General features: G+C 37.7%; 1 protein-coding gene and 1 long non-coding RNA gene across 13 annotated transcripts in view; one reads left to right on the forward strand and one right to left on the reverse strand.

The window, feature by feature from the left end:
- LOC134810900 (uncharacterized) overlaps positions 1-16,996 on the reverse strand; it is a 139,036-nt gene extending 122,040 nt beyond the window's left edge. The window contains exons 1-3 of the long non-coding RNA XR_010159646.1: positions 16,932-16,996; positions 15,541-15,638; positions 6,149-6,208 (exon numbers count right to left, since the gene is read on the reverse strand). This is a non-coding gene — a long non-coding RNA (uncharacterized LOC134810900). The remainder of the gene's footprint in view (positions 1-6,148; positions 6,209-15,540; positions 15,639-16,931) is intronic.
- Positions 1-24,295, forward strand: part of OXR1 (oxidation resistance 1) — a 303,412-nt gene that overhangs the window by 190,353 nt on the left and 88,764 nt on the right. For 2 of the 12 annotated variants that reach the window (XM_063817342.1, XM_063817343.1), the window contains exons 1-2: positions 17,270-17,619; positions 17,893-18,021. The exons of 4 other annotated variants lie outside the window; for them this stretch is intronic. Coding sequence is in view for 2 of the 8 variants with exons in the window: in XM_009455784.4 (XP_009454059.1) it covers positions 17,418-17,619 (202 nt within the window). In the remaining 6 variants the exon portion in view is untranslated. Of the gene's footprint in view, positions 1-16,774; positions 17,620-17,892; positions 18,022-24,295 lie in introns of those variants that run through there. 6 more of the 12 variants (XM_009455784.4, XM_001159245.6, XM_016959774.3 and 3 more) reach the window with 5 other exon arrangements.

Here is a 24,295-nt window from a genome sequence, read left to right on the forward strand (position 1 = left end):
TAATAATAGAATAAGTACATGTATATTTAAAGTGTGAATAACATGTAATCTTTTACTTTGGGAAGTAACTTCGATAGCATAAAAATAACATTTATTTCTTTGCAAATCAATTTTTAGAAATACCCTAAACTGATTATATTTAAATTACATCTGAGAAAGACAAATTTAAAATTTTGAAATTCAAATTTTGCCAGTGATTCAATGTTCAAATTCTTGCAAAAATAGTTACAACTTTGTTTTTAACAAATACACCCTATGTTTGTTCACAATACTTGAAAGAATACATAGCATGCTTTTTACTAGTTCCAAAATCAAACTAGAACATATGCATACTATAAAGTAAATTTACTTCATTTATTTATGACAAGCTTATATGCATGTTGCAGAAATTCACTGAGGTAAAACTCACTTCTATACTTTTTAACTAAAATTTTAAGAAAGCATCTACATAGACAGTAGTATAACTCTACAAGTTATCAAATACATCCAATCATGCTAATGACATTTACAACATATAAATTTGCTAGCTAAAGAAACATCATTGTTAGCCATAAACTTTTTTGCACACAGCTGTCTTCTTCTTTTTGCCATATGAGCTTACAATCACATCTTTCATTCCCAGATTTTTCTGTGCCAATTGAAGCTAAGTCAAACTGGTATAAAGAGGGCTTTAGAGAGTAGGATGTCTTGAATGGGACCTCATAGCTTTTGAAGCTAGTGAGTGAAAACGTGGGGCTGAAAGAGCAAGCCCAGAAAGATATGTCAGGAAGTGGCAACAGCCTGCCCTGCATCTTCTCTGTAAATGAGATGGAGAAGCATCAGGATCAATAGAAGCATGTTATCTCCACGTGCAGCATACTAAAGTACGAGTGTTAAAGAATATTGAATATTGTGTCTAGATACAGGATGAAATAAGGCTTTTTACAAACAGACTATAAAAGTTGCCAGAGGTGTAAGGTGGTTATGGGAGTGCTGAATCTTTCTCAACATCCAGTAGAATAGGGTTTCTTAATTGAGTGTTAGTAGCATACCCAAAAAATCAAACTCTGGCAAACAAAGTCATGAGTAATCTTAATAAGAAAGCAAAATGGGGCGATACCAGTGTGATTTGGCAAGCTGTTTTCTGAGCTTAGTTCTTAGAAGAAACAAAAGAGGAACATATTACCAGGGACAAAAAACAAACAAACAAAAAAGACTGGCATAAAACTGTGAAAGAGTATCAGGCCAAAACATAGAGTGAGGTTATATAAGCACTAAAAAAACTAGTGAAAAGGAAAGTCCTACAATAAAGGAGAACAAGATGGATGGGTGAGGCTTGTGTTGTTTAACAGTTTATTAAAAGAAAGAGTAAGTTTAATGCCTATTTAACTTTTTTTTTTTTAAGAGATGGGGTCTTGCCATATTGCCCTGGCTAGGCTTGAACTCCTGGGCTCAAGAGATCCTCCCAGCTCAGTGTCCCAAGTTGCTGTGACTACAGGTGTGCACAACCACACTTGGCCACAGTTTTGCTTTATTTTTCTCAATTAAGAAGAATGAGCTACAAGGAAGTACAAAACAAATACTGTAAAATTGAAATTTTTAGGCTAAGGCACACAGGGATACAGTGAAAGAACACCTACATCTACTTTACATGAATTGAAACCTCTTGGTCCAGAAAACCAGAATATTTTCCTATGTGGTCACAAAACCTTTGGTAGTAACCTTACAGGAATCATAGTGTATTTTTGACAGTTATACTCCCTCCTGTAACAAACTTCAAAATATATAAAATGGCTTAAATACAAGAGAAGTTTATTCTTGTTTGAGTCTACATTTGGAGTTCCTGGGTGGTGGTGGCTCTCCACCAAGGGTGGGTTCAAGGACCTAGGTACCTTCTATCTCAAGGCTCTGTCATATTTAATAAATGGCTTCTCAAGTCACCATGTTCATCTGCTACAAGTATGTGAAAAGAAAAGAGCATGGAGATCACCAATAGGGACTCTCTGGCCAGGCCTGGAAGTAGCACACACCATTTTTGCAGTCCTTCCATTGGCTAAAAAATAATCACTTGAGCACTGCTGCCCAAAAAGGAATCTGGGAAATGTAGGCTCACTATGTGCCCAGAAAAAAGAAGAATCAGGTTTGGTTACAGCTAGCCATTCTGTAGCTGGATAATGAGACATCTGCCAGAAAACTGTAGTTAGGTGAATAGCCCGAATTTTTAAAATGCTATTGAAATGGAGTTGAAGGGTATAGAAACATCATAGACTTGAAACCATTTCAGAGGGGAAAGCAGTGATCACTTGGAGTCTGTACCTCATCTTCTGCGTATTAGAAAGATGTTTAACTAATATGTGGCATTGTTGATAAATGAGTTCTGGGTGATGGTAGCATTTAGTGGATTCATACTTCTTTAGATTAATGTGTTCAATGAGTGGTAGTCATTGTCATCCTTGAAGGTGTCAGTTGACCTGTGTCTTGTGACTTTCCTTTCTCATGTCTCATTAAATATTTTTATGAACAACCTTAACAGAGGCAAATTTATGGTTGACTCAGTAATTAGGGATACCGAATGTCACTGTGGGTGAAAGAATCAAAATGATCCCAACAGTTTAGAATACAGTCCAACAGAATTTTTCTGAAAAGGGCCAGGGAGCAAATATTTTAGGCTTTTTGGGCCATAAAGTCTCTGTCACACTAGTCAGCTCTGCTGATATAGTCCCAAAGCAGCCGCAGACAATACATAAATGAATGGGCATGGCTGTGTTCAAAGGAAACCAAATTTATAAAAACAGGTGGCCGGCCAGATTTGGTTCATGGGCCATAGTTTGCTGTTCCCTGGTCTAGAAGAATAGGCTGAAATTCTGAAGGGAATCAATAGAATTTTTTTTTATTATTATTTACAGCCAAAGAACAATGGGCCTAATACATACATCATGTCCTTTCTAATAATAGAAGAGCTCCAAGTTAGGCACTATTTGCTCTTATTTTACAGATTAGAAAGCTACATCTCAATAAATAAATAAGTCAATAGTTTGACCTAGCTTTCACAGCCAGAAAACCCGCTGTGGGACATCATGCCACTTTAACCAAATGTTTGGGTGAACTGAGAGAGTAACAGTTAATTGCTTGAGTAAAAGATGGAGGGAAACGTCATGTGGCAGCATTTCCCATGGGCAAACCCTGCGTTCTGGCTCTGTTCTTTTCCAAGTGTGTGACCTTGAGAGGTACACTTGACCTCTCTCGGCCTTGGTGACCCAATCTATAAAAATGAAAGGCTCGACTAGATAAACACCAAGGCCCCGCTCATGTCTTATGGTTAAGGTTGCGATTAGTATGTTAAGGGCATTGTGTGAAAGACAATTGAGATGTATTCTTTGTAGCTCTTAAAGTAATTATTTTCAACCATTTTCTAGTGTACTTTTATGGGAGAACAGTATGTAAAACATAAAAATGGCATTTTATGAGCCTACATGTGTTTTACAAGTTCAAATTTACATTTTGATTATAAAGATATTTATTGAGAGAATAAGGCTGATAGGAAACCAAATTTTTAAACTGGGAGTATAAATGATCGACAGATTCTTTTTAGCTTCAGCAACTCCACATTCTCCCCATTTTGCTTTTGTTGTTTGTTGGTTTTCCTCTGGTTGTATTAAGAAAATACTTATTCACATACACAAAAGGTAAATGAATAGTTTTGCAATCTCAGAATACTTTTCAGAATATAGACATGGCAAGAGACAATTGAAAAGCAAAATAATTAACAAATCAGGTGATCTTTAGCATATTAATATATCATTAAAAATGTAACTTAATCATTTGCAAAATCTCAGTCAAAATAAGCTAAGCTTATTCTGTGATGCCAAATGAACCCCTAAACCTAAGTGACTTGCTGAAATAGGTGTATATTTCTTGATGTATTTCTTGTTCCTCTTACATATCCAATTTTGGGTTGTATTGGGAGCAGGGGCTCTGATCCATATAGTTACACAGGGATCCAGACTGTATGGTGGAGGCTCCACCATCTTGTAGCTGTACCATCCTGTGCACATCATATCCTTAGCTGCTGAGGCAGGGGCTGAGGCACCTGAAGCGTAAAACACTGGCAGTTTTAAACAGCGCCTGTTCTTTGCACACGTATGTGAAACACATACATCACTGCTCGGTGGTTGCCAGATCTAGTCTCATGGACCTTTTTCGGAAGTCATTGTGTGACTCATATGAACTAAATATGCAAAAACCATTTGGAAGAACTAACGTAGCAGGTCGCAAACGTGGCTTATAATTTAAAAATTGAGGTTCCTGAGTTCCCCACCCTACAGCCATGGAACCAGAATCTCTGCGTATAGTTGGAGAATTTTAATTTTTTAAAAAGTTCCACAGCTGATTCTCATTATCAACAGGCAGCTGCTGCTGTGAACAAGGAGTGTTTTTAAAGCGGAGAAAAGGCAATACTTAGATTGGCGGATTTAAGATTACCCTGGCTGCAGTGTTGGAGATCAATTAAAGAGGGGGTAAAGTAGAAGCTGGGAGATTTCATTTTACTACATAATGTATAGGCTCTAATGAGCAAACACAAATGCATGTGCTTACATATCATGCAGTGTGTTAGCAGAACTAGCTCAATCTGAGGGCCTAACAATGTTGTTGATGTCTCTGTATATTTAAGAATCTTATCCCCAACCCTTCCTTCCTGACTCCTAGAAAACCAGTAGGGTAGGTACAAATTGGCTGCCAACCAGTCCTTGTTCAATGCATTTGATAAATTCTACTGGTGGTGGTGGCTGTATAGCCAGCTTGGCACCCATATGAGTCTGTGGATAGTAGGTGGGGCTGAGGTGCCTAGGCATGCCCTGCTTCTCTCTTGAGAGGCAATTAGAAATGATCCAACTTTCCTTCAAGCCTGTTAGGGCAGCATAGATTTGAGTTTTGAATCTGGTTATATTGCTGTGTCTACTGTTCTCTAGGAAGACTTGAGAATTTAGAGTAGATCTGCAACAGAAGAAAATGACCAGTGCATGATTCTGCTTGAAAATTAAACCTGTCTAGTCAGTGCTGGATCATTTAAAGATTGACCATCTAGGTTTGAATTTCTCTTCCTATATGCTGACTGCCTTTGGGCTGATTCACCTGGGGATATTAGCATCTTTCCCAGATTGTGTTTGGTATGGGGAGGTGGGGAGTTAGGGAACTCCCATCTACTTTGGAAAGAGGAATAAGTTCCACTCCTTTCAAACATTATGTACAGCACTTAGGAGTTTGCTGTTCATGCATCATGGCTGAAACATTTGGACAATTGATAAAATTTGTCATTGCTGCCCAGCACTTTCTCTGAGATGGATGAGCTTATAGGTAGGCTCTCTTTTTATTGTTGTACTTCATTTCATCTTGTATTGACACAGCCCCAGGTATAGACTTTCCCCCAACAGAAGGAACAACAACAACAAAAAACTACATAACTACTGGTTACAGGTTAAAGCTGGAAATGTGCTGGCAACAGATTTAGGTTTTTCCAATATTATTTTGCCTGTTCATCTTCTTTTTTCTCTATTATCTTTTTTTTTTCTTTTTTTGAGACAGAGTCTCACTCTGTTGCCCAGGCTAGAGTGCAGTGGTGTGATCTCGGCTCACTGCAACCTCCGCCCCCCAAGTTCAAACGATTCTTCTGCCTCAGTTTCCCAAGTAGCTGGGATTACAGGTGCACACCACCAAGCCTGACTAATTTTTGTAATTTTTAGTAGAGATTGGTTTTCGCTATGTTGGCCAGGCTGGTCTCAAACTCCTGACCTCAGGGTGATCTGCTCACCTCAGACTCCCAAAGTGCTGGGATTACAGGCATGAGCCACTGCGCTTGGCCCTATTATCTTTAATAAAAACAAAGATAGGGAAATTATCCAAAAAATTAGCTAAAAGCTATATAACTTTAAAATATGTGAAATTAATAATTTCAATGAAGTACTTAATATACCACAAAACAAATGTTTTCACTTATCAGCTTTTCAGATTAAGTATCAAAATTCTATTCAAGTAACATGAGAAGGTACAGCAATATGTGAAGACCCATTATAGAATTAAGAGAGGAGAAGAGGAAGAACAAGGGTAAAGAAGGGCCCAGAAAGATAAAAAGACAGAGGGTAAGACCTCCTTATAGCTATGCATACAGTACCTTCTGTAGACACACACTCTCTACTGCAACCTCAAAGAAAGTGCAGGCAGGAAAAGAAATCTGCAGAAGAAAGAAAATGAGAATGTTTGTCTTCATGATGTAACATTACTCTTTGGGTGTCCTGATGAGCTATTGTTCCTCAAGGTTTTTAAAGCTTTATTGAGTTTTCAGAACTTTAAGCACCATTGGTAATACCAATTGGCACTTGTCCAATGAACTGAGTGAAACTGATCCAAAAGCTCCAGAAGCTGCCACATTCCAGGTATGGAGTATTTGGGGGCTGTAATTATATCATTGTAATTACTGTCTTTAATAGGATTAAAAATAGAACTGGAATAATTCTATGGTAAGTTGATGTCACTTATTGTGACCCAAGTTTCAATTATAATTGTTAACGATGCTATTGCTGAGTCCTTGTTTGGCTTGACTGCCATGCAGTGTTTTTCTGATGAGTGAAGGAGTTAACACCTTTTGGACAATTTTCAGAATTGAAAGAAAATTACTTGGTTTTTAGTAGGGTTTGTAATTATTATATCCAAGGTTGGTATCTTCTAGAGGGGAACTTTTTAGAAAATTAATATTAGACTCTCTCCCAGTCTATTGAAAGGCCGTATTAAATCTCTATCATATACTCTTCAATGCTGTGATCATGATTATATTCAAACGATAACCCACATTCTTCCTCTTTGTGGTCATTTGGGACACAGGTGGCAGTCTCACATATGATAAGGAATTTGAATGTTAGCATAAACCATTTTAGTGGCAAAAAACACACAAATGCTTTATATAAAAAAAGAGTCAATTTTAAGGGTATCAAATTTGTCTATGAAGTTAAGCTTTAGGTTTACTGGCAGATGCAGATGTAGTGACTGTATAATAGATTCATGCCTTAGTTTCTAAACTTACAAAATCTCTTTGCTTAGTTTAGTGTCAGAGTGTCAGTCTGCTTTATTGATTCCATCAGTGGTTTGGCTTATCATATCAGAAATTTGAGTGCTGACTTCTGGCCTCAAGCGATCCTCTGGCCTCAGCCTCCCAACGTGCTTAGATTACGGGTGTGGGCTATGATGCCCAACCCTAACATTTCTATCTTATGAAATAGTTGACAGGTAGATATAATTTGTTACTGGAGAAAATTATTTTTTCATTTTGTTCTTTTAAGATCCAATTATTTTCTGAGTTTATTAACATAGCTAGTCTTATAATGAGAACACAGCTCTCACTTTTACCATTTTGCTTAAAGATTTGCAGATGTGTCGTGCTCATATACTTCAATGTCTCTGTGTTTTCTCAGGATGTTACAGTTCTGCTTCTTTTATTTCCTAAAATTCAACAATTTTATCTGTGTTAAAAAGTATTTTAAAATGTAATGAACACAATGTTGTGGCTACTCATAATAGTTTTAGTGAATCAGGAAGTATGCCAGGGGATGGTTGTTAGTAGAAAAACCATTTCATGTCATCTTCAGTAAAAGATAAAGAAGTGAGCTTGAATTCAGAGAGCTTGGTATATAGGATGACTGACAGAGATAGGAGCTGGGGCAGGAACAAAAAGATTGAGAAGATTGAACATTAAACAGAACTTCAGTCATTAGCCAATGTAAACAAGCAATCAAAGAATAGTCCCCTTAAAATAGGAATCATTTAATTCATCTAACAATTAAGAAAATATAAACATTACAAACCAATGTTTTTGTTAATCTGGTTCTAATTATTTTTAGGTTACTGATGATATTCTTTTAGTATAAAAATATAAAATCAGAGCCATTTGCCTAGGTTTCATGTCATTTTTCTTCATATTTTTAGAAATCATTGTCTTACTTGAAAGTTTTCTATTTAAGACTCCACAATTAAAAGAACAATGTTTCCTTTAAGGAATAGTGCTGCGGGGGCAGGGGCAGAATTTCTTAAAGCATTTTGGGGAGTGGTTTAACTAAATAACCTACATATAGTAGTGCACAAGTTTCCAACTTATTAATAGTTGCTTTCCAGTGAGTTTTTAGCTCCTACATTTTTTTTGGAAGTAAATGTGATGTAATTAAATTAAATATTCTAGCAACTAACAACAAAAGGCTTTTTCAACAGATAATAATAAATTGAACTCGGAAACTGTAAAAAGAATGAAGGAGAACTAATAGAAATTGATATGGAAAGGTGTCTAAGACAAAGTGAAGTAAAAATATTTGTATAAAAGTATGGACATAGGCCAGGCATCTTGGCTCATGCCTGTAATCACAGCATTTTGGGAAACAGAGGCATGCAGATCGTTTGAGCCCAGGAGTTGAAGACCAGGCTGGGCAACATGGCAAAACCCTGTCTCTACAAAAACTACAATAATTAGTTGGGTGTGATAGCATGTGCCTATGGTCCCAGCTACTTAGGAGGCTGAGGCAGGAGGATGGATTGATCCCAGGAGGTCGAGGATGCAGTGAGACCTGATTGCACCACTGCATGCCAGCCTGGACAACAGAGTAAGACCCTATCTCAAACAAGAAAACAACAACAACAACAACAACAACAAAATTGTGGACACAATATGTTCCCATTTGTGTGGGTTTTTTTTTTTAAAGAAACACACATGCATATATACACATACTAATCCCTATGTAAATATATGCATACAAAATTTACAGAAGGATATACACAAAGCTGTGGAGGTTGATTCAGGAAGGATGTAACAAATTTACTATTATATAGCCTGCTGTACTATAGTTTTGTTTTCCCATATGCATGTACCCAGTTATATATTGTCCTTTTTAATTTAAACATCTAGTAAAAAATAATAATTTCAATGAGACCAGAAATTACTAAGCAAAGGAAATGGCAAGGTAGTTCTACTTTTTTGGAAAAAAAAAAAAAAAGAAAAGATGGTCATTGTATTTGAAACTTAAGACAAGATAATAACACGTATTATCTGGTTAATGAATGCCTGTCCTGTCTTCACAAGGATTTTTCCTGATATAAAATTCTAAATATCTGTCAAAAAAAAAATATATATATATATATTTGAGATGGAGTCTCGCTCTGTCGCCCAGGCTGGAGTGCAGTGGCGCGGTCTCGGCTCACTGCAACCTCTGCCTCCCAGGTTCACGCCATTCTCCTGCCTCAGCCTCCCGAATAGCTGGGACTACAGGCACCCACCGCCACGCCCGGCTAATTTTTTGTATTTTTAGTAGAGACAGGTTTCACTGTGTTAGCCAGAATGGTCTCGACCTCCTGACTTCATGATCCGCCCACCTTGGCCTCCCAAAGTGCTGGGATTACAGGTGTGAGTCACCGCACCTGGCCAAAAATATTTTTTAATTATATACACTAAATAACAACATAATGAATAATGTCTTCAATATCAGTTCCTCATACAATTATTTCTTGCGTTGAACTTCAATAAAATTCAGAATATAACACTAATGGTGTAACTTGATAAGGTATTTTATAGGAAGCATTATAGCTCACATTTACCAAGGCTTAATGTTTTACAGGCACTCTTGTAGGCATATTGCTTGCATGATGTTATTAAATCTTCCCGACATCTCTATATGATCTCTATTTTACAGGTAAGGAACCTGAGGGAGAGAGAGGCTAAGTCAGTTACTTTCCCATTATGCTGCTAGTAAGTGGCAAAGCCAGGATCTGAAGTTAGACTAAGGGCCCATGTTCTCAATGATGAGACATGCCTTAGGTATACTGACTGCAGATGACCTAACTTGATATGCCTGTAACTCTTAGACAACTTAAGAAAGATCACATTTTTCTTACTGATGATTGAGAAATGCAGTCTATCTCAAATGCCTTTCATAGGAGCTGAATGACAGTCAAATTGACAGTGGACAGTCTAGCAAGCTCCTACAAGATAGAATGGGCTTATGGGAAACAGGTCCTTTTTAACTTAAAAAATCATTTTTGAATAGGTGATACATGCATATTATACACACAGTGAAAATTAAGGCTCTCTCTCATCACACCCTAAGCCACCCACTTCTTTTCTCAGAAAGCAACCACCATTACTAGGTTCTTATATATACTAACAGAAATGTTTTATTTGTATGTGGATAACTACACATACTTCACATTGTTTTCAAAAATTGAAGCATACCACATGTGGTGTTCTATATCTTCCTTTCCCCCTTAAAAATACTTTTTTCAAGATTCTTTCATAATCAGTTATACCAGGAACTGTGTAGTTATTTTTAATGGCTGAATAATATTCCATTATATAGACATGTCATATTGTATTTAATCATTTCTTTATTAGTCACCACTTAGGTTATTTTCAACATTTTGCTATTGCAAATAGAAAATTGCATCATTTCATACATCAGTAGGATAAATATCAAGAAGTGAGGACACTGAGTCAAAAGGAGTGTGCTTTAAAAATGTTGATAGATCCTGCAAAATGACCCTCTTTGATGATCCTGCAAAACGGTAGTACCATTATTCGCTCCCCTACTAGTAATATATGAAAGTGGTAGTTTCCACCCACTGTTAGCAAAATGGCTTGAAACTTTTTGATCTTCACCATCCTGATAGAAGAAAATGGTATTTATTGGCAGATATTTGCATTCCTCTTATTAGTAATGAAGCAAATTTGTTGTTTATGCCTTTGGTGTAATCTCTGAGTCCACTGCCAATTCCAAGATCATGAAAATTCACCTTATGTTTTCTTCTAGGAATTTAATAGTTTTAAGTCATACACTTATGTCTTTAATCTATTCTGAGTTCATTTCTGTCCACGGTGTGAGGTAAGGGTTTAATCTCATTCTTTTGTATGTGAATATGGAGTTGTTACTGCACCATTTATTGAAGCCACTATTTTTCCCCATTAAATGGCCTTGGCATCATTGTTGAAAATCAGTTTGTTTTCCCTAAATGTATGTGTTTACTTCTGAACCCTGAATTATATTTCATCAATCTGTACATCTATTCTTACGCCAGTACTACGGTTTTTGATTACTGTAGCTTTGAAGAAAGTTTTGAAATTGGGAAGTATGAGTCCCCCAACTCTGTTTTTCTTTTTAAATATTGTTTTGGTTCTTTGGGGTTCCTTGCAATTCTATATGAATTTGAGGATGGGATTTTCCATATCTGTAAATAAAGCAGGGGAATTTTGATAGGGAGTGTATTGCATCTGTATATTGATTTCTGAATTGCCATTTTAACAATATTAAGTTTTCTAGTCCATGTATATGGGATGTCTTTCCATTTATTTAGATTTTCTTTAACTTCTTTCAATTATGTTTTGTATTTTTCAGTATATGTCTTGCTCCTCCTTGGATAGATTTATTTCTAAGTATTTTTGTCTTTTTGATGCTACTATAAATGGAATTATTTTCTTAATTTCATTTTTGGATTAGAGATGCCTTTTTGTAATGTGTCTATTTGCAGGGGTATCTCTTTCTAATCGCACAAAAACATCTTGTGCTGGCACTGGTGATCTTTGGGAGTGTAACATCAGCTTGAAAGTGCCATAGAAATAGGGACTCTCTATCTTAGTGCTGAGTAGGCATTTACTAAAGCTGAATGAATGGATGACAATTTGCTGAGAGTGAGCTTGGGTAGGAGCTTAAGAGAGGCAGCAAATATGGATTTTCAAGAAATTCAGTGATGAATGGAAGGCCTTAAAAATGAAGGAAATGGAATATTATCCAGGATAGACAATAAACTAGGCCATAAAAAAACTCAATGATTTTGAAAGGATGGGGGAATCGTACCAAGTATGTTCTCTAACTACAGTAAAATTAAGTTAGAAGTCAAAAACACAAAGAAATTTGGGAAATTCACAAACATGTGGAAATTAAACAACATACTCCTAAACAGCCAATGAGTCAAATAATAAGTCATAAGGAAAATTACTTTGAGACAAATAAAAACTAAAGTACAATATACCAAAATTTGTGGGACAGAACTAATGAGGTATGTAGCTGTAAAAACCTATATTATTAAAAAAAAAGAAGATTTCAAATCAATAGCCTAACCTTCTGCCTTATGAAACTAGGGAGATTGGGGGGCGGCGGGGGGAAATAGAAGATACTAAACACAAAATAAATAGAAGGAAATTATAAAGATTAGCATGGATATTAATGGAATAGGAAATAGAAAAACATTAGAGAAACCTCATTAATGAAACCTCAAGTTGGCTCTCTGCAAGGAGCAACAAAATTGACAAAGATTTAGATCGAGCAAGAAAAAAACAGAGATGACTCAAATTACTAAAATTACGAGTAAAAGAGCTGATATTAATATAAATCAGAGAAATGAACAGGATTATAAAGGAATACTATGAACAACAAATTAGATGACTTACATTAAATGAACAAATTCCTAGAAAGACAAAACTACCAAAACTGACTGACACAAGGAGAAATAGAAAATATATATATATATATGGTAAATGATTATAGTAATTTAAAATATTACCAGAAAGAAAAGCCTAGAGCCAGATGGCTTCAATGGTGAATTCTACCAAACATTTAAAGAATGATTAGTAACAATCCTTCAGAAACTCTTCCAAAAAAGTGAAAAGGATGGCACACTTCTCAATTCATTGTCAGAGGCCAGTATTACCCAAATACCAAAGCCAGACGAGGATATCACAAGGGAAGAAAAGTATAAACCAATGTAATATCTATTATGAATATAGACAAAAAATAATCAACAGAATACCAACAAACCAAATCAAGCATCATATTATACATTCTGAAGGTTATCTAAGGAAGGCAAGGTTCATTTAATATACAAATATTAATTAATGCAAACACTATATTAACAGGATAAAGGACAAAAAGCACAATATTATATCAACAGAAGCAGAAAAAGCATTTGACAAAATCTAACGTCATTTATGACAAAAAAATTAGAAATTAGGAATAGAATGGTGCTTCCTAAACTAGAGTAAGGGCATCTACAAAAAAACGATGTATAATATCATATTTAATTGTGAAAGACTCGATGCATTTTCTCCAAATTCAGGAATAAAACGATATCTGCTCTCACAACTTCTATTTAATATTGTACTGAAAGTTCTAACCAGGGCAATTAGGCAAGAAAAAAAGGCACCTGAATTGGAAGGGAAAAAACAAAACCATCTTTATTTACAGAAAACATGTACTTATATAGAGAAAATGTTAAGAAATCCATTTAACAATGAATAGAATTTATTAATGAGTCCAGCAAGGTTGTAAGATACAAGAACAGTATTCAAAAATCAATTTTATTTCTGTATACTAGCAATGGCAATCTAAAAAAAATCTATTCACAATATCAACAAAAAATAAAACACTTATTAATGTATGTCACAAAAAAGTACAAGATTTATACAATGAAAAGCACAAAACATTGCTGAAAGCAACTGAAGATCTACCTAAATGGAAAGACATCCTTTTGTTTATAGAAGATATATCAATACTTCCCATATTGATCTACTGATTTAATGCAATCCCTATCAAAATTACAACTGACTTTTTTCTTTGAAGAAATTGACAAGGTAATCCTAAAATTCATATGGAATGAAAAGGATTCAAAATAGCCAAAACAATCTTCAAAATGAAGAACAAAATGGGAAGACTCACACTTTCCAATTTCAAAACTTACTACAAAGCTACAGTAATCGAGATAGCATGGTATTGGCATGGGTTTAGGAATAGAATTGAGAGTCCAGAAATAAAACCTTGTATTTAAGGTCAATTAATTTTTGATAAAGATGCAAAGACAATGGGGGAAAAATCATCTTTTCAATAAATGGTGCTGGAACAACTGGATAGCCACACATAAAAGAATGAATTTGGACCACTTCCTCACATCAAACCTGAAAATTAACCCAACATAGATCAAAGACCTATATAAGATCAAAGATCTATATTAGACCTATATTAGATCGAAGTCCTATGTTAGATCAAAGACCTAATATAAGAGCTAAATAAAATAAAACTCATAGAAAAAACATAATAGTTAATCTTCGAACTTTGGATTAGTCAATGATTTCTTAGATACAATGCAAAGCACGGATGTGATAAAAATATTGATAAATTTGGACTTCATCAAAATTAAACCTTTTTGTACATTGAAAGCCGCCATTTTGACCCAGCAGTTTCACTTCTATGTATATATGTGAAGTGAAAACAGGTCAACAAAAAAACTTAATTACCTAGATGTTCCTACATTATTCATAATAGCTGCAAGGTATGAACAATCCAAATATCCATCAATGGATGAACGGATCAATAAAATGTGGTATATCTTATACAAAGTAACGTTATTTGGCGGTAAGAAGGAATGAAGTACCAATACATGTTACAACATGAAGAAGCCTCAGAAACATTAAGTGAAAGAAGCCAGACCCCAAAGACCAAGCATTATATGAAATGTCTATAAAAGGCAAATCCACCGAGGCAGAAATAGACTCGTGGTTGCCTAGGGCTGCAAGTGTGACTGGGGAGTGACTACAGATGGTAAAAAGTTTCTTTTTGTGGTGATGGAAATGCTCAGGTTCAAAGATTACATTTTGATGATGGCTTTATAACCCTGAATTGTTATCAGGTGAACTATATAATTTTAACACGTGAATTTTACAGTACTTAAATTACATATGAATAAAGTTTTTTTTTTAATGAGGCAAAAGGTAGCGTGAAAAAGCAGGCATGGCATATAAGCAAGCTTTTTTTAAGGCTGAGTGACTTATGTGGCTGATAGAGGAAGGATAAGAGGAAAGGAAATATAGTGAAAAGGAACAGAGAGGAATAATAAAGCTGGCAAGTCACAGACAACATAATTAGACTATCAAAAGAAAATTTGGAAGAAAGGCATGGACAGGAATAAAGACCTCCTTCTAAAGCAAGGTAGGGAGAGCAACTTGATGTAGATTGAAGAGAAAAAGGAAAGAAAAATGAATGTTCATATTTGATGGCCTATGATTTTCTGGGTCATGTAGAAGGCAAAGTAACATGTTCAAGTGATGAATTTGGTAACTTCAGGAGAATGATGACAGTTCAGACAACAAATACAGAGAATAAAAGAGAACACTGACTATATGAATAGAAGGATTTTAGAGACATTACGACTCAGCCGAGTTTAAATCAAAGATTGTAAGGCATTCAGTCATCAAGGTTATACATTTTTCTCCAGCAGCTCTAGCCTTCTATGAAATAGAAGCAGAAAAAAAACCCCAAAACAGATGGGTTAACTACCTGTAAATCTGGATTTGAACTGGTAGAATGAAGCTTCCTGCAAATGTTGGATGTAAAAGTGCAGATCTAATCAGGTAAAATCTCAAGCATTAATTGGATATGCTTATAACAAACCGGTAAATTTTTAGAAGATGTAAAACATATCTTAGAAAAATAATTTAAATTATTAATGAGAATTAGACTAAGTCATTGAAATTTGATTTTTAAAACTTACCGAGCCTCTCTTTCATTGAACTCAGAAGTAGTGTGAATGGTAAGTCTTCCTTGTCAAATGGAATGCTACTTAGCAGCTGTCTTAGCTCGTTCCAGATGCTATAATAAAGCACCATAGACTGACTGAGTGGTTTATAAACACACATTTATTTCTCACAGTTCTGGAGGCTAGAAGTCCAAGATCAGGGTGCCAGCATAGTTGGTTTCTGGTGAGGACCTTCTTCTGGTTTGCAAACTGATGTATTTTTGTATCCTCATGTGGCAGAAAGATGGAGACAGCTCTCTGGGTCCCTTTTTTATAAGGGCACTAATCGCATTCATGTGGCCTCTATGCTATGAATTACCTCCCAAAGGCCCCATCTCCTAATACCATCACATTGGGGTTAGGATTTTAACAAATGAATTTAAGGGAAAGCAGAAACATTCCGTCCACTGCAACATCTACAAAATAGGTCCTTAGGAAGTGCAGAAGTCTGGAACAGCTCTTTCCCAAGCCACAACCCTGAAAACATGGATTGCTGGGTATGCAGATTCTCCTGGGCCCCTTTCCCATAAACACCGAATTAGACACTCTGAGGATGCAGCCCAGACATTCTGTATTTTTCACCAGGCATAATGGTGATGGCTGATATTAGAATGGTGAAATTTATCCCACCTAGTAAGAATCTAAACTGAAAATGGTGATGATGCAAAAAAGATCTGTCAACCAGTTAAAAAAAAAAAAAAAAGAGGGTGTGTGTTTGTCAGGAGGGATAATCTTTAGCAGTTTGGCCAAAAGCTTAAGCCTGATTTTCAGGGCTCTATTGTTGGAGTGGGTAGTTAGTTCATCAACTTCCTAAATAATTCAAATATTTTTCCCCCCAATATATTAATATATTGGTGATTCCAAGAAAGAGGGTTTAATTTATTTAATGCCTGGGAAAACTAAAAGAACTACAAACAGATGTGAAAGGAAGAGAATAACCACATCTCACAGGGAGCAAAATTTCTGTCAAAAGTTACTGTTCTTTCCCTGTCTAGGTTCTTTGTCCCTGAAAGGTAGATCCGCAAACTAAATCCCTCAATAACGTTGCCTAAACAGGACTGGGATCATAGAATGTCCAACACTAACATGAGTTCATAATGGCACAACGAACTTAAAATGTTACTATTCATGTTTTAATTATGATTGCAGTCTTACGTTGAAAGTATCTCCGCCGTCCTTAAACATAAAAAAAAAAAAGGAAATACAAGCTGCAAAAGTTTTATGTAATGCACTCCACCCTCTTTTTTCCCCAAGCCAACACACACCCTTCAAACTTTTTGACAGTTATTTTCAGACCCCTCCTAGGCTCCCGAACTCCATGCAACTCCAGCAGTCTCCCCTGGGCCATTTTTAGCCTCTGCTCTGACCTGGCGGGAGGCTGGGTGTCCACCCTTTTCCCCTGCAGTCCTGAAAGTCCGGTCCGAGCGCGAACGGGGCGGGGAGGGGCTGGGCGGGCCAGGCCAGCTCCATTGGCGCCAGGCGGGTGGGGGGATGCGCTGAGAGGACCCGTCCAGCTTGCTTAAAAGCCATCAGTTTTCTGACCCCGCATCGGTTCCAGGAAGAATATACCTATGTGACAAGCTAAGTTCTGCCTCATTTTGCATTTAGAAGCCACAAGAAAAACTTTTCGAAAACTTTTGTCCGTCTTTTGCTCCCCCGACGCGTTGTTTCCTGATGGTCCGTCCCCGGGCAGAGAGAGGGACGCCCCCTCCTCCTCCCCGCCTCTTGTGAGGCGCGCGGAGCCGCCTCCCCTGGGTCAGGTCTGATGGGCTGGTGGGCGCGCTAGTGGTGGCCGCCACCGCCGAAACCGTCGACCTCCTGGGCCCCAGTTCCGCATCCAGCCCCGCGGCAGCATGGACTACCTGACGACGTTCACCGAGAAGAGTGGACGCCTTCTGCGGGGCACGGCCAACCGCCTGTTGGGGTTCGGGGGCGGCGGCGAAGCCCGGCAGGTGCGCTTTGAAGATTACCTGAGGAGGGAGCCAGCCCAGGGGGACCTCGGGTGCGGGTCCCCGCCCCACCGGCCCCCGGCGCCGTCCAGCCCGGAGGGACCTGGTGAGCCCACCTTTCTTTCGCCTCCCGCGCGGTCGACCTGGGCTGAGGGCTGTAGGGAGGCGGCGGTCGTGGCGCCGGGCGGGGGTCGCGGCCCGGCTCTGGCAGGTGTGCCTGGGCCGGGGCGGGCAACGTGGCCGGGGTGGCGGCCGCCGGGGGCGAGGAAGGAAGGACTCGTTCGGCTCTGGGGAGGGAAGACTTTCAACTGCGTGCCAGCTCTTCCTGCTCTGCTCTTCCTGCTTTTCTCACCTAGGCTTGATTTTCTTTCCCCGCCAGGTATTTCAAGGGGACGATCCATTCTCTCTTTCCCTCCCACTGGGAGGTGAAGACTGAACCAGTTATGACGTCCGTGTTTTCAGTCTTGGATTCTTGAAGAGCGCTGTGCCTGCTTTGGTTTTGGTTTGGGTCAGTCTTTCCTTGATATTTCTCAGTTGTTAGGATTCACTTCCTAACCGAAAAATAAAAAGCCAGATACTTCTTTGTAAAATAAAACACTTCATTAACATTGGAAGCTAGTTGACATTTTGCATCGTGTACTTTTTGAACGGCTGCACGTTGTCTTGTGGTGGCAGAACCTAGAAACTTTTTCAGTTCCTGTTTATTTTGTGTTGTGTTGGCCGATTTTTTTCACCACAGTGGCTTTGTACCATTCTTTAAAACAGTCATTTGTAGCGACATGATATTGATAACTTAAAGAATTTTTGAAAGTGCTGCTGAACAGTTTTAGCATAATGCATAGGGTAACTTCCAGTGTCCTTGGCTTCGTTTAACAGGTAGCAGACATCCTAGCCATGTCTGATTTTATTTTATTTTTGTTAATTGCTTTAATATTTGAGGGTTATGAAAATAAATGAGCATTAGAGAGTTTAGAAAATAGAGATAGGCACAAAGTGTGTAAAATCTGTTTATAACTCCACATCGTGCCAGTCATTTTATTTTAAATTTTATCTTACTTTATTTTTGTAGAGATGGAGTCTCGCTGTGTTGCCCAGGCTGGTCTTAACTCTTGGCCTCAAGTGATCCTCCTGCCTAGGCCTTCCCAAGTGCTGGGATTACAGGCCTGAGCCACCATGCTGGGCCCTGCCAGTTGTTTTAAAGCAGTAAAACAGTGAGGACATTTTTGATCTATGTGTGTAGGTATGTAATTTAAGCTTTGAAGAAATATTAAAGTCTCATTTTAGCATAGCCCTTTAAAATAAATTTTCCTTACTTTACATAAAATATTTTTTATCTTTAGAAATGCTGTTTATGGAATTAGGAAATGAAAAGGGGAGGGGAATACTTTTTGTTTCTGCTCTGAAGGACCTTAACCAAATGCAGAATCCTCTTAAAGGTGGGACCAGGCATAGGAAAGGGACTTTAAAGTGTTCAAATCAAGGATTTTTTAAAATGAGTTTTCAGTAGCCTAATTGAAAACACTTGATGTGTGACCAGCCTTGAAATGGGTGGAGAATTTAGAAATATGTGGGGTAACTTAACTAAAAAGGAATATGGTTAGTATTTTAATAAATATGCCCAAACACGTGTATCTGATTCATTCGGTGGCCCGTGTCTGTAGTTCCAGCTACTCTGCTCAGGAGGCTGGGGCGGGAAGATCCTTTGAGCCCAGGAGGAGAATCCAGACTGGGCAGCAGAGAGACACTTTTGTGTTTATATATGTGGAGCACACAGCTATATCTGACACCCTCCTTCAAAGTGGCGCTTCGGAAGTGATATGTATTCCTCTTCTGTTGAAGCTGCCTTATGTATTCATTGCATATTCTTTAATAGTCATGGTGCCCCCAAATCTCTGACACATTAGAGAGGCGTTGTGAGGTCAAAGTATGACCACAGTCATGTGGGCAGGTACGTCCTAGCATTAACTTCCTGAAAGAATTTGGACAAGTTACTTAGTGTCTTTGGGCCTATATTTTCTTCTTTGTAAATGAGGTTGGATTTTGTGATTTCAAAATTCTCTATTCTAGAGCATTTTCATTTGGAGCAGAATTAGTGAAAACTAGCTGACTTTTGAGAGGCAACGTGTATATATACACAAGTGAAAAATAAATGATTCTTCATATGTTTCCAGCTAGCCTTTGTTTAAAATGAGAATTCTGTGCTTTGCAGCTGCTTCTCAGATGGATTTTGGCTCTAGGGTTGTTCTTTGTGTTTGTGTCCTTTAGAATGAGTGTCTGTCAGTCTGTTTGAAGGATTTCTTCTGCTCTTTCTACTCTTATTTCAGTTTCTTAATAGCTGCTTAAGTTTCCTGCTATCATTCTTTCTTCAGTTCTTTAAAAAGCCCTGTGTATTATAGGAGTATTTCTTGTTACAGATACTTTCACACATGTAAATTGACTGCATTCCAGGAAACCCTTGGTTGTTAGTGATCTTATTCCTCCTTTCATCCACCAAGATGAAAAAGTAGAACCTTGTTTCTGTTCCTTCTCACAACCCAACATCAGAGGAGTTACGCATCAAGAAGGGGTGGAGGGAGTCATGTTCAGCAATGATGTTGATAAGATAGTTTCACCATTGACAGATTAAGGATAGACCAGATAAAATTTTGGTCAAATGTCAGCCAGTTGCGGTGGCTCACGTCGGTAATCCCAGCACTTTGGGAGGCCGAGATGGGCGGATCACCTGAGGTCAGGAGTTCGAGACCAGCCTAGCCAACATGGTGAAACCCTGTCTCTACTAAAAATACAAAAATTAGCTGGGCGTGGTGGTGCGTGCCTGTAATCCCAGCTACCCGGGAGGCTGAGGCAGGAGAATCGCTTAAACCCAGGAGGCAAGGTTGCAGTGAGATCGCCCCACTGCACTCCAGCCTGGGCCACAGAACAAGACTCCATCTCAAAAATAAAACAAAAACAAAAATTAGCCGGGCATGGTGGCACACTCCTGGAATCCCAGCTACTCAGGAGGCTGAGGCAGGAGAATTGCTTGAACCTGGGAGGTGGAAGTTGCCATGAGCCAAGATCACACCACTGCACTCCAGCCTGGGTGACAGAGTAAGATTCCATCTCAAACAAACAAACCAAAAACAAAAAAAACTTTGGTCAATGTTTCTGAGTTTACCCTTTCTATAAACAAACCACTTACTGAACTGTTAGTGTCTCTCCTTCCTTTACTCCTCTCCAAGGTGGCTGCTTTTGCTCTTACCAGCTTTTAGTGCTTGCTGGCTCCACCATTATAGCCCTCTCAGGAAAACCATAATTGAGACTTAGACATGTTAAGGACATTATCACACCATCGATCTAGTTAACAACAATTACAAAGGAAACATCTTAAAATACAATGCTTGTTCCTGATTAACGGGTACATTATGCTTTGATTTTTAAAAATTGTTTTGAACTTTAAATATAGCTCTTGTTTGGGGGCATAACTGTAACTCATAATGTATAATCTTTAAAAGTACTCACTTCACTAGATTATATTGTAATAAATATAGATAAATTTTACTAGTGTAGACTCAACTTACTGTAATATAAACATGAAATAGTTTTTATCATAAGCTGTCCTATTATATCAACCTCATTTTCCCACTTGGTGACAGGATTCTTTGAGCACAACTCAGCCCTTTTACATTTTCTTTTCATTTATTTTTAGCAATTAAAACTATCTTTCAGTTATTTAAGACTTGGTCCATTTATTTAAAAATTTCAGTCTCATATTCAATTTATATCTCCATTTACCTTTCTACCTCAGTTCCCATTCCAAGTTAGGTTGGTAGCGGAGAAGAGGTGTGGTCTAGCTCTCACAAACTCGCCTCCACCCCTTCTTGATGCATTAACTCCTCTGATGTTGGGATGTGGGAAGGAATAGAAGCAGGGGTCCACTTTTTCATTTTAGTCCTTTTTGGCCCCTTAGTGGGAGGATGACAATGGTGGATAGCAGTAGTAGCAGCAGTGATGGAACAGTTCTGCTAAAATGGCTACTCCTATGCAGAAGTGCTGACTTCAGTAGCCAACAGTTCTTTCAACTTTGAATCTGGGACATTAACATCTGGTAATACCAACCATAGACCTTAGTTGCAAATTGTTGTACTGGGCACCTAAAACTGCTCTGCCTCATAGCATATATGTTACTGGTATGTGTGTGTATATCAATAGAGTTGATGAAAAATGAAGTTAAATGGGAACGTATTACATTTTTATGACTTGAATTATTTGACATGTCAAGGAAAAACTATTTAATAATAATATTTTTTTAAATGATTATCCGTGTTGCTGAAATTTCATTTTAGGTTTACATTAAGCAAATCCTATGTACTGAATGTATGTAACTGAAGGAGAAGCGTTTAGAAGCCTGAGATTGATATTCTTGTTACTGGTTCACTTTTGATAATCATGGAAAATGTAAACCAAGACATGGAATAATAATTATAATAGACAAAACATATAGTGCTTGCTGTGTCTTACGCACAAGTTAACCCTCAGCAACAACCCTATGAGGTAATTAATAGTAGCATTTTCATTTTACTGGTGAGGGTACTGAGGTTCATTAATGATCCTGTCTAGTTGGGAAAATAGACATTGGCAAGGAATTTATAACTGTGTTGGTTATTGGGCATGGAATGTAAAATATATTATGGGAGTATATAAGAATGGTTTCTAACCTAATATTGGGGGGTGTAAAATATTATGTTTTGCTTGGATTGAGGGTAATGTCTATTTCAATAAATGGGATGATGATGATGATGATGATGATGATGATGATGATGATACTTGTAGTAATAACAGAAGTAGTAATACAGGTTGAGCATCCCAAATCAGAAAGTCCAAAATCTGAAACTTTTTGAGGGCCTACATGATGCTCAAAGGAAATGCTCTTTGGAGCATTTTGGATGTTTGGATTTGGGATGCTCAATCAGTAATGCACATATTCCAAATCCATCCTATCCTTTAGGAAGATTCAAAAAAATCCAAAACACTCCTGTTCCCAAGCATTTCAGATAAGTGGTACTCAGCCTATAGCAAGAACAATAGCTGTAATGGGGCAGGCTCTGAGCAAAAGTTTTTTATTTAATCCTAATAAAAACCTGATGAGATAGTACTTTTATTATCCTATTTTCCTTTTGAAAAATCTGAGCCAAAGAAAGAAGTGAGAAATTCAGAATTTATTTGGGTGTTTTCTTAGTATTTGCAAGAGTTACAGTCCTTGAGATAGGGAAAAAAATGTGAGAAGAATTAAAATTCTATCATGTAAGGTATTAAAGTTAAATTAGTTAAGATTGTAAAGGATAGGATGGATTGTCATTGAAGGTTCTTTAGAGTTAGAAAGATAGTAAAATGACAGAGCTGGAAATGCAAAATCCAATGAGGGTGTGAGAAAAATTAGGTATATATTAGGTTGGAAATTGCCACCTCAGATGATGTGTTAAGAGTTAGATGATGGTTTATCTTGAACCCAGGAAGACCAAGTGCCTCTAAGGCAGGGGTCCCCAGCCCTGGTCCATGGCCTGTTAGGAACCAGGATGCACAGCGGGAGGTAAGCAGCAAGCGAGCCAGCATTACTGCCTGAGCTCTGCCTCCTGTTAGATCAGTGGGGACATTAGATTCTCATAGGAGTGTGAACTTTATTGTGAACTGCACATGCAAGGTCTAATCCCTGATCATCTGAGGTGGAACAGTTTCATTGAGAAGCCATCTCTCTCCCCATCCCCCACCCCTTGCCCACATGTCCATAATCCATAGTCTTCCATGAAGCCTGTCTCTGGTGCCGTAAAGGCTGGGGACCACTGCTCTAAGAGACCTGGAGTGTACCAGTTGTTACAGTAACTATTTAAAACAACCACCACCACCACCACCACAAAACAAAAAACTCACAGTGTTGGTAGAAGATAACCCTAGCTGGCCCCAGTTTTAATCTCTTTTCCTAAAGACGGATGGGAGGAAGAGAATACTCTCTACTTGATCGGCAACCTCAGTGGGCTCTAGTGGTAACTCCCAACTAGTTAGCCTTTCTTAATGGTGTATCATTTAGTTCAGTGGTTCTCAGGCATGAGGTTGATTTGCCTGTTTTAGAATTGCTGCTTGTCTCACAGGATAGCTGATAGGAAGTTCTGTATTATCTATGTTGTAGAACAAAACTGCCTCTAAAATAAGCTGATGATTCTCAAACTTCAGCATGCAACAGAATCATCTCCTGAAGGGCTTGTTAGAAAAATATTGTTGAATACCTCTCCTAGAATTTGTGATTCTGTGTGGCTAAGAATTTGCATTTCTAACAAGTTCTTAAGTAATGCTGATGCTGCTGGTCTGGCAACCACACTTTTCTTAGTGGGTAAGTCTTTTATCCATGGGAAGGTTAGAAGTAAATATAGAAATGATGAAATTTATTAAATGCTTATATTAATAGTTTTGTCTTAAGTCTAGGAATAATCAGTGTATTTGGTCTTTAAGGTATTTGTTCTGTTTCATAGAATTAGGCCTATAAAAGTGGCCAACAAATTAGTCTTAAGAGTATAATTTAAAATGCATACTTGCGTAATTGTTTTTTGACTTGGGATTTTAAGTTGAAAGGTGCAACAATTTGGCTAAACTTAGAAACCACTGGAATGTTTAAGAACTTAACATTTATTATATTTAAAACTTAGTATAGGGTTTTTAATATTTTTCTCAGGAGGTTTACTTGTTAGAAGCAATGTGTTTAAAATAGAATATAGTAAATTTATAAATACAGTTTAGTATAGTAAGTCCTC

Source organism: Pan troglodytes, chromosome 7 (genome assembly GCF_028858775.2).
Source record: "Pan troglodytes isolate AG18354 chromosome 7, NHGRI_mPanTro3-v2.0_pri, whole genome shotgun sequence".
Taxonomy (NCBI): Eukaryota; Metazoa; Chordata; class Mammalia; order Primates; family Hominidae; genus Pan; species Pan troglodytes.